The sequence below is a fragment of the Hypomesus transpacificus genome, unplaced genomic scaffold (genome assembly GCF_021917145.1).
Source record: "Hypomesus transpacificus isolate Combined female unplaced genomic scaffold, fHypTra1 scaffold_52, whole genome shotgun sequence".
Lineage (NCBI taxonomy): Eukaryota > Metazoa > Chordata > Actinopteri > Osmeriformes > Osmeridae > Hypomesus > Hypomesus transpacificus.
The window spans coordinates 608,306-621,242 of NW_025814031.1; the positions used below are offsets into that span (position 1 = coordinate 608,306).

Here is a 12,937-nt window from a genome sequence, read left to right on the forward strand (position 1 = left end):
CGAAGCAAGTTTGCTGGTAGATTGATCTTTTTCTATGGCTATGGCTTTTCAGCTTGCCGTGGGGCATTCTGGGTAACAGGAGCTTTGCTCCTGTTACCGGACATTTTAGTTTATTTTTAAGTAAAAACATTTGCTGTAATTCTTATGTAAAATGACGCCCTTGCAAGACAAGGGTCAATGTAAACACATTTTGGACTACTGTATAAACAAACTCTGTAAACCCTGTAAATAAAACTTTTAAAACACTCAAATTATTACCAGAATGTGATACATTAAATAAGAAACAAAATATATCAAACATGACATTAAAAACAGTTTAGAACTTTATTTACATGAACACAACTTTTCATGATAATTTCAGAGTCATCCTCAGTTCACCTTCCTCTTCATCTGATGAGACCACCTCTCCAGTGGTGTTTGCTAGAAGGTGTGATTGTCATTTAACATTACAGTCCCTTTGGTACAAATGAATGACTGTCCCAGACAAATGTCTGAGTGACCCATGAGAAAGGGGTTTGATCATTCAGGTTGCTGCCAATACAGCCCTATACTTTCAACACAACATCATCACTCAAAATAGTTTTCTTGTTATTATTGGATACTGATGTTAGCAATGCTATTTTGGTAAATACTGTACAGAAATTGACTAATGCAAATGTTCCACACTAGCTGTTTATCAACATGGTTAAGTGGGAGTACCTTACTCATTGAGCACTGGCACTCTGATCATACTATGTTAGATTCAACCTTATAAATCCCAGTGATTATCTAGGAATTCATGCCTACCGATCAGATTGATAGAATGAGTGATTGATTGTTTATTTGTTATGCAGCACAACCTATGATTGGATGGAGTCCAGTGGGAGCCAACGTCAAGCAGAAGAAGGAACTTGAGGTTTCCCAGTCTGTATTTTACCTGGAAGATGGGAACAACTTTGGTACTGTGTGTGTGTCTTCGTGTGTGTGCGTGGTGTGTCTTGTTCAACTGTGTGAATATGACATTATACATCACACTTGATTTTGGTTAGCAGTTACATACTAAATTATATAATTTCATCACTCTGCCATCTCTTTTGTGTGACTTGTCTTTGTACAACTCAAGGTGTGGTGTTTAAGTCCTTCCCCAAACCCAAAAGCGCCTGGAAGTCTTACCCTCCGCTGACCCTGCCTAAGCAAGAACAGATATGTTCTACCAAACAGGCACAGTACAGACATGCCAATCATCCAACCAACTGATCATTCAGTCTCCCATTCAGTTTCATATGTCTCTACTCTTTCCTCACTTTTACCTTATCCTGTATTCTTTGTAGTGGCTGAAGCATTTTGGGATTAAGAAGCTGAAGTTGGACCTTCACAGACTGGTATCAGGACCTGACTGTACCCATCAGAAGAATCTGATCCCAACAGTTTACAAGACCGTCTCTTCCAAATACTGCTCCTCCTTCCCCAGTGTCCACATCAACGTGAGTCAATAGAACACTAAGATACAAATGACAATTAAATGTAAATTTTTTTGTAGAGTGCCAAGCATCCAGAAATATCAATATTTGAATTATTTTGGTGTAAAACTGGCAGTTTTTCTCAGCCTGTCTCCCCCTCTGTGCTGTTTGGTGTTTCAGGGGGCGATCAGGCACCTCCTGCTGACCCCAAAAGAGCTGCACCAGTACTTGACCCAGACAGAGAGGCTGCTGCAGCGCTACACACAGAGGCTCCGCTGGCTGCTCTCTGGTCTCAGGCTAATCCACCGCCCACTCACATTCCTCCTTCATGTAGCCACTTTGAAATGACGGCTGTTCATGAATCTTAATGCACTTTTTTGCCACCTTTTTTGCTCAGGTAGCAGGAGTATGTTTGGAGTGGTGTTGGAGAGGGAGGTGTGCATCCTGCTGGATGTGTCTGGCTCCATGGCCATTCACCTGGGGGAGTTGAGAAAGCATCTAGCCTGTTTGGTCTGGGATCAGCTGTATCGCAACAGAGTCAGGTAGCACCCTGCTCAGCTGTAAAAAGGACTTTGTCATTTTACCATAGATCAAACAACTCTTTTTTATTTTTTATTTAATGTAACGTATTTTACTTCAGACTCCTTACAACACCAAAATTACTCACAATGTCTACACGCCACAGCAGGACTACATGTGTTCATCATGTCATGAATCACACTGGATAGAATAACCACCCCCCCCAGGTTCTCTCTGCTGGCATTCTCGGAGGAGGTGAAGGTGTGGCGCCCCACCCTGCAGGAGCCCTCGGAGGAAGCGTGCTGGGACGCTGTGCTGTGGGCAGGGCAGCTGATCACCCACGGAGGCACCAGGACCTTGGAAGCCCTACAGGTGGGACGTCCAGAACATGCCCATGGAACACCATGACCTAAGGTAGCCTTTCTCAACAGATGAGACCCCCTGACCTGTATTTCTCAGATGTTTCCCACCACAACACAACTGGTTCAAATGAATGAGTCGTCTTCAGGCTTCTGCAGACCTTGATAACAACCCATTCATTCAACCTAGGTATGTTGGAAGATGGAAACATCTAAGACATGCAAGGCAGGAGGTACTGAGGACCAGGGTTGAGAAAGACAGTCCTAGTAGAGCAGCACAGGGACAATGAAAAACGTCATTCAGAAATCGAAGGTCCCTGAAAAACAAAACCTGTAATACACTTTTCCCCAATAATAACTATCCCCCTGTTATTTGACAGTACTGAAAGGGGACATGTGCATGCCTGTGCCCTTTAGACTGCCTGCGGGTTTGGAGAGAGGCTGGGCATGTATGTGCTCAGCGATGGGAAGCCTGACTCCAGCTGTAGCCTGGTCCTCACAGAGACAGAGAAACTGACCTCAGGGAAACACATCACCATCCACACTGTCTCCTACAACTGCACAGATAGGTACCACGGTACTCAACACTCACATAAATCTAACAAGTTACAATGCACAGTATGTTTGGGTGTCATGTATCTCATTACTTGGTGTTGCAGTTTGGCACTCAGTTTTTATTGACTGGGAAATACTAGAAGCGTTGCATGCATTGTGACTGTATGACACACTGTGTATCGTCCTCACAGTGTGGCCAACGACTTCCTGATGAAGCTGGCCCATCAGACTAGTGGTCGGTACCACCTTTGTCCTGACGATGCAGAGGCACTCATCATTGGGGATTTCCTGTCCATCGACAGTGATGGAGATGTGAGTTGATGTAGCGAGTGAAAAAAGAAAATGTGTCAGTAGCTATTTCATAACTGTTCTTTTCAACCATGGCTTGGCCCATGATTTTAACCTTTGACTCTTAAAGTAATTGTTGATTACAAACCGTGTTGATTTAGCCCAAGACTATTGGTGCTGTTGGTCCCCCATGCTGTAGGTAGACGTCAGGTGCTCCAGATCTTCAGATTTGTGTAACATCTACTGTAGATAGTGCTAACATTGTGTTTAAACCTGTCCTCACCTCTACAGGAACCAGTCCTTCCCTCCTTTGAGGGAGATGACTTAAGGAGTCTAGCACAGGAAATAGAAAAATTAAGATGTTTCCGGAAACAGGCCTTGGCCTTCAGGTTTGTATGCAGTCAGTGTCTAAATGGAATTTACAGATTAGAAACTTTCTTAACTGTTCTGTACTGTATAATTTCATTATTTGTGGTGATGGTTATTGTGATACAGGGAAATGTATGACTAAACTCTCCACATATTTTGACAGAGAAATCATCTCAGTGAAGAAGCATCCAGAAACAAAATAATATTGGCAACAAGATTCATGGTTACCAACTGTACAGAGTGCAGAGGAAGACTTTGCTTTTTTATGTATGGTATTAAAAATGATCATATTATTCTTTAAATTTGAAATACACTGTTAAAAATCCAGATTTAAATAAAGACATGACGTTTTCATGACATTAAAGTTTTGTGTTTCAAATGACATGCATTTCGTCCATGTAAAATATATACCATATCAGATAACCCATTTCACAAAAGAACTGGATGCAATTGTGTAGCATGCGAGCCTTTTCAAGAGTTTACGGTGAACGCCTTACAGGTAAGACCACAGATGATTGGCAGGTGGAGGGAGGTATATGCAGACCTTTGGGACATAGGAGAGTGGTCCACGGAAAAGGTACAGAGAATATTTGTTTTCTGTTAACTCAATGGATTTATGACACACGGAGGATAGGCGAAATGGTTATCAACATTTGAATATGGATGTTTTGAGACGTGCGGTACTAATCTGAGTCACGGAGTGTCTTGGACATAGTGATCGAAATGATCGAAATAGGATACTGACATTCCGAAAATGAGACAAACGTTACATTCTACTGAATTGGATCGAATACAACATCAACGATCATTCGTTATGTTTTCGTTTCGGTTTAATCTCATTTTAAACCCTTGAAAATTAACGACTGCACCTGTACAAGCGCGTCGCTATCTCAGGTGTTCTTATTTCAATGAGATGAGATAATTCAATGAGTAAACATGAGCTTTCTCTACACGTTTAATCCAATACAATTTGTACTAAATGTCTATAATAGAGTTATTGTCAAAGTCTCAGAATATTAGAAAATTGCTTCACGTTGTTCTCTGCAGTAGGCTATTGATAGGATACAGTAACAGAACCATAATAAACTTTTTTTGACAAATGTCAAATAATAAATCAAATGAGAAATGTCGTTTATTTCTTAATGTAAAAAAAACAAACAAAAAACATTTGACATCTTATTTTGTCATCTTCCCTCCAGTTTTTCATCCTTTCAGCATCAGTGAATGGAACTGCGCGCCCCCAGCATGAAAGAAAGCGGCTCCATGTATCAGGTGGAGCAGCTGCTCTGCTCCAGCATCTCAGTCCCTGACACAGGAACTGGGCTGTGTCGCCTGCATGCCAAAGGATACCACAATTACCACCCCTACAGCCAGCAGGCCTGGATGGGCAGCTCAGCTCCAGCCGTAGCTCTGGCCTCAGCCATGGCCTCCGCCCCAGCCACAGAAACCCGGCACAGGGCCAACAGGGTGCCTGCCTTGTGCAGCAGCCCAGAGTGTGCAGCTTCCAGACTGGATTACGGAATGGCCCTGGCCAAGAGAGGTGCTGGGGTTGGAGCAGGAAAGGTGCTGGTGACAGGGGGAGCAGGGTATTTTGGATTCAAGCTGGGCCGAGCGCTGGCCAGTCAGGGGGTGGAGGTGGTCCTGCTGGATCTGCACAAGCCACCCTGGGAGACTCCCGATGGAGCCCTCTTCCATCAGGTACTAAACATGAAACACAACTCTACACAACTCTACTGAGGGACATCAGTCAGTTTGTTTTCTTCTCATGTGTGTAGTGCTGTGGTTGGGTGTGGTAGAGTTAGGGTTGTGGTCGTCTGGTCGGCCTGTGGTTGAAAACACACACAGGTGAGTGATCCACCTGAATAGCGCCAGGTGTTGACCAGGCCAGAGAAGACACGTGCAGGTTGATTCAGGTTACAGGTGGAGTCTCATGACACTTCACCTTAATTGTACCGGCCTCTCTCATGGTTTCAATAATATAATTGGCAACCCATGTATGCCATCTACTGTGTTCAAGCTATTGAATGTCTCCACATGAAATGCAGGTGGAGCATTCTGCTGCCATCGTATCAAATGGAGTTCTTTATAAATACACACATATTCATAATAGCATCAAATTATTTTAACTTCCCCAATTCTGCTATTGAGTTATAATATCTACTGGGTACATATAAGTATATATACTGTATATACACATGTATATAATGAATATGCATATATATTTATAGATATGTGTATATTCTGTATACATATCTGTCTAATATATATATTATTGTTTTTATTTTACAGAATGACATCCGTGACTATGACTCTCTCCATAAGGTGTGCGAGGGGGTGAACTGTATCTTCCACACAGCTTCGTATGGAATGTCTGGCCCAGAACAGGTTAGGCTGTTTGAGCACATCCTCAAATGCAAGACACCACCCTGCAAACAAGTTTTACATCATTATTGAGCATGACCCTCCCTCAACACCTACCGTCCTGTGCTAGGAGAAGGGCTTTCTCACAAACAGGTGTCCATTTATAATAAATTATAACACAGCTCTTCAGGACTCTGTTAGCCTAAGCTAAACATCCATCCCACCAGAGTGGCAGCTTGGGAAATCTGCTGCCCTAAGAAGACTCGTCTGCCTGTTTTTATCCTCCTTATTTGGTTTAGGTTACATAATCAACTCATCAAATAAAATAAAACGTTATTTGTATGGCGCATTTCATACTCGGAGGTAACACAAAAAAAAAGGGGGGGGGGGGGTTAAAAGACACATATATAAATAAATGTTCCATACATGTTAAATAAATACATTTTACAGTGAGTGATAAGCAAGATCAAAGAGATATGTCTTAAATGTATGTAAGTTTCGACATGCCTTTCTCTAATCACCTTCTCAGAGAGTGTAGTAAAGTAAGTGAAATCTACAATGTGAACCGACAAGTTCCAGCATCTCTTGAGTTGATGGGGTTTTTCACATCCTGTATTTTACACAGACTGACATCAGGCTATCAACAGGTGTCTCTGGCTAATGCTGCTGCAGGCTTTGCCTCCAAACTATAATGAAAACATTCTCAAACATAGTCCGGAATGAAAAATGTTCTCTTTTCTTTGCGTCTTCCTCAGCTGAGGAAAGAGCAGGTGGAGTCTGTCAATGTTGGAGGGACACACAACGTCATTAAAGGTGATTACTCAACAGCCAGCACATCACCCTCAACACCACCCATTAAATGCCCATTCAGATCATTCCTCGGATAACAGTCCTCAGTGGGTTGTTCTGAGCCATCCAAGATGGTAATCAGGCACAAGGTGCCCCTGGAGGTACGTTATGGCAGGAGCATAGTATTGTTTTGGTTTTCAAAAGCCTTGGAAGTGGCAAACTAACAATTATACACAAAACATTTGATCATGGCTTAGCCTTTTCTTGGTCCTTACTGACTCCGGTTGTAAACCACATTAGACATATTGGACTGTCTCTCAACTTCAGTTGCATGGCTAGATAGTGTTTTGTGTGTGTGTTTATGGGTTTGTTTGTGTGTATGTGTGTGGTCTTGTTTAACTTTCCTTGTGGGAACCAAATGTTCTCACAAGTAAAGTGAAACTTGAAAAATGTAACTTTGTGGGGCATTTTTGCAATAGCTTAAAATTATTTTTTCCAATTACATTTAAGGTTAAGGTTAGGGTAAGGGTCGGGCCATCCTAGGATAGAAAAACAAATCTGTTTGTGAGTGTGTCTGTGTGTGTATATATGTCTGTGTGTGTCTGTGCATTTGTGTCTGTATGTGTGTATATGTGTCATCATCTACTGTTTGCAGTGTGTTTGGAGAGAGGTATCCCCAGACTGGTTTACACCAGCACAGTCAACGTGGCCTTTGCTGGCAAACCGATCGAGGAGGGTGACGAGGATTCTGTCCCCTGTGTGCCCCTGGACATGGTGAGGAATGAAAGACTCACTCTTTTAGCTTGTACTGGATGTCAAATGTTAGTTATGAATCCACATTGAAGTGGTATGATGCAAGGTAGTTGGACTTAGTTGAGACTCAATCGGATTTTCAAGGGAAATAGGCACTGTGGCCCATGTACTGTAATTAATTTACTAACATGATTTAATAGAAGTGATTTAAAAGAATAGAGTAACGGACTCTGCTCTGTCTTTGAGAGAGTCCAAAGCTAAAGGCTAAACTGGCAGACGCTTATCATTTCTGCTGTGTTACTTTGTCATCACCTGTGTGTGTACAATATGAGTGTGGAGGCACCAATTTAATAAGATTACTATGACTCTCCGTTTCCTTTGTTGTCCAACAGTACTGTCAGAAATATTAATCTATCAAGCATTGCACAGTCAGTCGGTGAACAAGTTTAAGAAAGCTTTATTGCTTGTGGCCGGCCCACAAGGAGACAAAAACATCACACGCCATTGTGCTACAAAGTTTGTCTGGTTCACAAGTCTTCAAGTAAGACTATATATTGGTGAGAAGTCTCCTCCCCTGCATATCAGCTGTCAATATGATCGATCCCAGAAACAGAGTGCGCGTGCACGTGGAAACTTACAGAGTTCTCTGACCCTAGGCTTGACCATATGATTCACTCAGCACAGATAAGGTTAACACATTTATTGCACCTCTAGCATACTAATGGTCAACCTAGGTCAGTTTGTCTGCGTAAGCCTCGTGTCATCTATAGATCATGTGGGGAGAGGGTTCTCTGCTGGCAAGGAATGCTGAACACAGAATCATTCTTATTACAGGATAACAGTTACATCTTCAATTTTTCCAACAAGTACATCTCTAGCACCTTCGTGATCATCAACATGCTACTTTCTTCTATCCTAGCACATAGATCACTACTCCAGAACCAAAGCTGTTGCTGACCAGATGGTCCTCTCAGCCAATGGGTGCTCTCTCAAAGGTATGGGGCTCACTCTTTTGGCTGTGCCAGCAGTAGGGATGGAGATTTGACATGATTTCACTATTCAAATAGTATCCAAAATTATTTTCGAATATCCGGATAATCTATTTTTATTAATGCTGCTGCGGTTCGCTATGTAGCCTAATTAGCCTGACGTGACGCAAATCACAGGCCTACATTAAACATATGAACCACCACACATTATGGCGATAACGACTGTTAAAATATTAGATTAAATAAGGATTAAATAAAGAAAACAAATGAATGATACATGTATTTATTGAACATGACGCAAAGACAATGAACTTCAAAAAACGCATGTGTCTTCAGACGTAGCTCTTAACTTGGCGAATAACGCAAAAATATCCGATAGGCAACATGGCTACTGGTAACAAATAAAATAAAACACAACTGCATTAGACCTACGCATTTTTATGCATGAACATGAGCATATCAACATGTTCAGGAGAGAGGCAAGTACGGAGTCTATTTACAAGCAAGCCGGTGTTGTATCACCCGATGCATGACTCTCTGGATTGGCACCCCCTTCGCGGGAGCGCGCGCGATTGTATCACCCGATGCATGACTCTCTGGATTGGCACCCCCTCGCGGGAGCGCGCGCGATTCAAAGAGTGAAGGATTTCGTCTTGATATCGCATCCAAAAGAAGGGGAGACAGAAGTCTCACATTATACCGTCTTTGTTGTTGAATTCAAGAGAAGGATGTCTGTTATCTGTGTAAATATCAGATGCTATTTTCAACACAAAATCCTTAAAATTCGTAATTCAAACGGTATACGCGAACCAACATTCTTGCTCCACGACATCGCATTCTGAGGAAATATACCCCAGTATGATCATGATTATTGCTACACAAAATGTATTTTGTGTAGCAGGTTCAAAGTATTTCACATGGCATGGCTCTTCATACTAATGTATAGGTTCAAAGGCATGCGATTTTAATGCAGTTAGCCTGTGCGTAGGGTGGGTTACTCAGACAGGTCGAAAACAACAGCCTTCTGATCCAGAATAGGCTATCAGCTGTCCTGAAAAGGGACCAAAGGTTCAGATGCCTAGCTTACAAAAGACAAGTACTAAAAACAATGTATCAGCCATGTATCAACATCAAAAGAACCATCAAAAAGATAGGAAATATTATTCTTATTGTTTAAGTCAATTAAATAATTGAAAAAATAAAACATTATAATCCCTCACCTACCATGGACTATTCTGTTTTCAGACCTGTCCACCCTATACATACACATGTATTGGTATTCAATTTATGCTATTAAATGTACATAATGCTGGCGTAGAAGGATAGAAACGTATGTGGGGGGAGAGCATTTCATGGCAGGTTTTCCATGGGATGTAAGTGCAATGCACCCCCTGTTAACCCTGACTAGGACAGTGTGACATGCCTGAAACGTACTGTGCTTACTCATACTAGTGCCCTCAGTGTACAGTAGGAATGATTTGATGCTGGGATATACAGAACAGACAATAGAGGGGGGGTGCATCTCACGACAGGCTTAATGCACCCCCCGCTAACCCTGACTAGGAAAGTGTCACATGCCTGAAACTTACTGTGCTTACTCATACTAGTGCCCTCAGTGTACAGTAAGAATCATTTGATGCTGGGATATACAGAACAGACAATACAGGGGGGGGTGCATCTCACGACAGGCTTGTTTCATTCCTTCTTGTCACAAAATGCACCCCCCGCTAACCCTGACTAGGAAAGTGTCACATGCCTGAAACTTACTGTGCTTACTCATACTAGTGCCCTCAGTGTACAGTAAGAATCATTTGATGCTGGGATATACAGAACAGACAATAGAGGGGGGGTGCATCTCACGACAGGCTTAATACACCTCCTGCTAACCCTGACTAGGAAAGTGTTAGATGCCTGAAACTTACTGTGGTTACTCATACTAGTGCCCTCAGTGTACAGTAAGAATCATTTGATGCTGGGATATACAGAATAGACAATACAGGGGGGGTGCATCTCACGACAGGCTTGTTGTATTACTTCTTGTCACAAGATGCATCCCCCGATGCATGACTCTCTGGATTGGCACCCCCTCGCGGGAGCGCGCGCGATTCAAAGAGTGAAGGATTTCGTCTTGATGTCGCATCCAAAAGAAGGGGAGACAGAAGTCTCACATTAAACCGTCTTTGTTGTTGAATTCAAGAGAAGGATGTCTGTTATCTGTGTAAATATCAGATGCTATTTTCAACACAAAATCCTTAAAATTCGTCATTCAAACGGTATACGCGAACCAATATTCTTGCTCCACGACATCGCATTCTGAGGAAATATACCCCAGTATGATCATGATTATGATCAAAATGCATTTTGTTAAGCAGGTTCAAAATATTTCACATGGCATGGCTCTTCATATTAATGTATAGGTTCAAAGGCATGCGATTTTAATGCAGTTAGCCTGTGCGTAGGGTGGGTTTCTCAGACAGGTCGAAAACAACTAGCCTGACGTTGTCATACTCATAATTCTAGTCAGAATATGAGTCTGAGAACTCTCCGTTGGGCTTTGACTACGAGGCGTGTTTAAAACGAGCCTGGAAAACAAATGCCTCTTGCTCAATTGGATAGATCTACAACCAATCAGAGCAACAGAGTTTAAACAGAAATTAAACTTTTACCGATTCCCGTAGGAAGGACGGCAAAAACGTATTTTCCATCGACAAATGCCTTGATTGCGTCTCTCTGTTCCTCTTTCAAAATTAATGCGCTGTCAATGTCTTCTAAAACAGACTCGATGGCAGAATCATAACATCCCAGATCTCCAGCGGTAGCCATGTTTGTTCAAAACGAATTCAACTTAAGCGCTCTTTTGTGTCGTGGGTGATTACGTTACTGTTGATCATCTGTCCATCATCGTATAAAGCCCGCCTTGGTGGGCTTTATACACACAGTGTGTGTATAACACAGTGTGACATGCCTGAAACTTACTGTGCTTACTCATACTAGTGCCCTCAGTGTACAGTAAGAATCATTTGATGCTGGGATATGCAGAACAGACAATAGAGGGGGGGTGCATCTCGCGACAGGCTTAATGCACCTCCTGCTAACCCTGACTAGGAAAGTGTTACATGCCTGAAACTTACTGTGGTTACTCATATTAGTGCCCTCAGTGTACAGTAAGAATCATTTGATGCTGGGATATACAGAACTGCCTTGACATAAAGAAGTACTTTGTGAAGATGTACCTCCATAAACATTAGTAACAAAGAAAATAACACGAAAAGGAGTCACGTATTTATCATACACTAGATTGTATTGGTTATGCATATAACTACAACAGGACATTGGTTGTCCTGTCAGCTCATTTGTACTGTTTCCCAAAATCAAAATACCTACCAGCAGGTAATATGGGACTGCAACTGCATTGCAAATGGTTTATATTATTTAATTGTATTTAATATCTTTAATTTTATGGAGTTTGTTATTCACAGAGTGTGTGCATTGCACAAGATGGGGCTAGTATGAGCAACCACAGTAAGTTTCAGGCATGTAACACTTTCCTAGTCAGCGTTAGCAGGGGGTGCATTAAGCCTTTTGTGAGATGCACCCCCCCTCTATTGTCTGTTCTGTATATCCCAGCATTAAATGATTCTTACTGTACACTGAGGGCACTAGTATGAGTAAGCACAGTAAGTTTCAGGCATGTCACACTGTCCTAGTCAGGGTTAACGGGGGGTGCATTGCACTTACATCCCATGGAAAACCTGCCATGAAATGCTCTCCCCCGCATACGTTTCTATCCTTCTACGCCAGCATTATGTACATTTAATAGCATAAATTGAATACCAATACATGTGTATGTATAGGGTGGACAGGTCTGAAAACAGAATAGTCCATGGTAGGTGAGGGATTATTATGTTTTATTTTTTCCTTTATTTCATTGACTTATGCAATAAGAATAATATTTCCTATCTTAAAAAAGGATTTGATGGTTCTTTTGATGTAGATACATGGTTGATACATTGTTTTTAGTACTTGTCTTTTGTAGACATGTGAACCTTTGGTCCCTTTTCAGGACAGCTGATAGCCTATTCTGGTTCAGAAGGCTGTTGTTTTCGACCTGTCTAAGAAACCCACCCTACGCACAGGCTAACTGCATTAAAATCGCATGCCTTTGAACCTATACATTAGTATGAAGAGCCATGCCATGTGAAATACTTTGAATATACTTCAAATATACTTCAAATACTTCAAAATACATTTTGTGTAGCAATAATCATGATCATACTGGGGTATATTTCCTCAGAATGCGATGTCGTGGAGCAAGAATGTTGGTTCGCGTAAAATAGCATCTGATATTTACACAGATAACAGACATCCTTCTCTTGAATTCAACAACAAAGACGGTATAATGTGAGACTTCTGTCTCCCCTTCTTTTGGATGCGATATCAAGACGAAATCCTTCAGTCTTTGAATCGCGCGCGCTCCCGCGAGGGGGTGCCAATCCAGAGAGTCATGCATCGGGTG

General features: G+C 42.0%; 2 protein-coding genes across 6 annotated transcripts in view; both read left to right on the top strand.

The window, feature by feature from the left end:
- Positions 1-4,377, top strand: part of vwa3a (von Willebrand factor A domain containing 3A) — a 35,707-nt gene extending 31,330 nt beyond the window's left edge. Inside the window, exons 21-31 of one of the 5 annotated variants that reach the window (XR_006955827.1) lie at positions 834-938; positions 1,103-1,200; positions 1,311-1,463; positions 1,620-1,728; positions 1,837-1,981; positions 2,186-2,330; positions 2,735-2,886; positions 3,064-3,184; positions 3,452-3,549; positions 3,693-3,801; positions 4,029-4,377. Coding sequence is in view for 3 of the 5 variants with exons in the window: in XM_047017310.1 (XP_046873266.1) it covers positions 834-938; positions 1,103-1,200; positions 1,311-1,463; positions 1,620-1,728; positions 1,837-1,981; positions 2,186-2,330; positions 2,735-2,886; positions 3,064-3,184; positions 3,452-3,549; positions 3,693-3,732 (1,166 nt within the window). In the remaining 2 variants the exon portion in view is untranslated. The other 4 variants (XR_006955826.1, XM_047017310.1, XM_047017311.1 and 1 more) reach the window with 4 other exon arrangements.
- A 6-nt stretch (positions 4,378-4,383) lies between these two features.
- The window catches only part of sdr42e2 (short chain dehydrogenase/reductase family 42E, member 2), a 28,386-nt gene continuing 19,832 nt past the window's right edge, over positions 4,384-12,937 (top strand). The window contains exons 1-5 of the mRNA XM_047017317.1: positions 4,384-5,227; positions 5,819-5,914; positions 6,646-6,703; positions 7,335-7,453; positions 8,352-8,427. Coding sequence (XP_046873273.1) covers positions 4,754-5,227; positions 5,819-5,914; positions 6,646-6,703; positions 7,335-7,453; positions 8,352-8,427 — 823 coding nt within the window. The 5' untranslated portion in view covers positions 4,384-4,753. The remainder of the gene's footprint in view (positions 5,228-5,818; positions 5,915-6,645; positions 6,704-7,334; positions 7,454-8,351; positions 8,428-12,937) is intronic.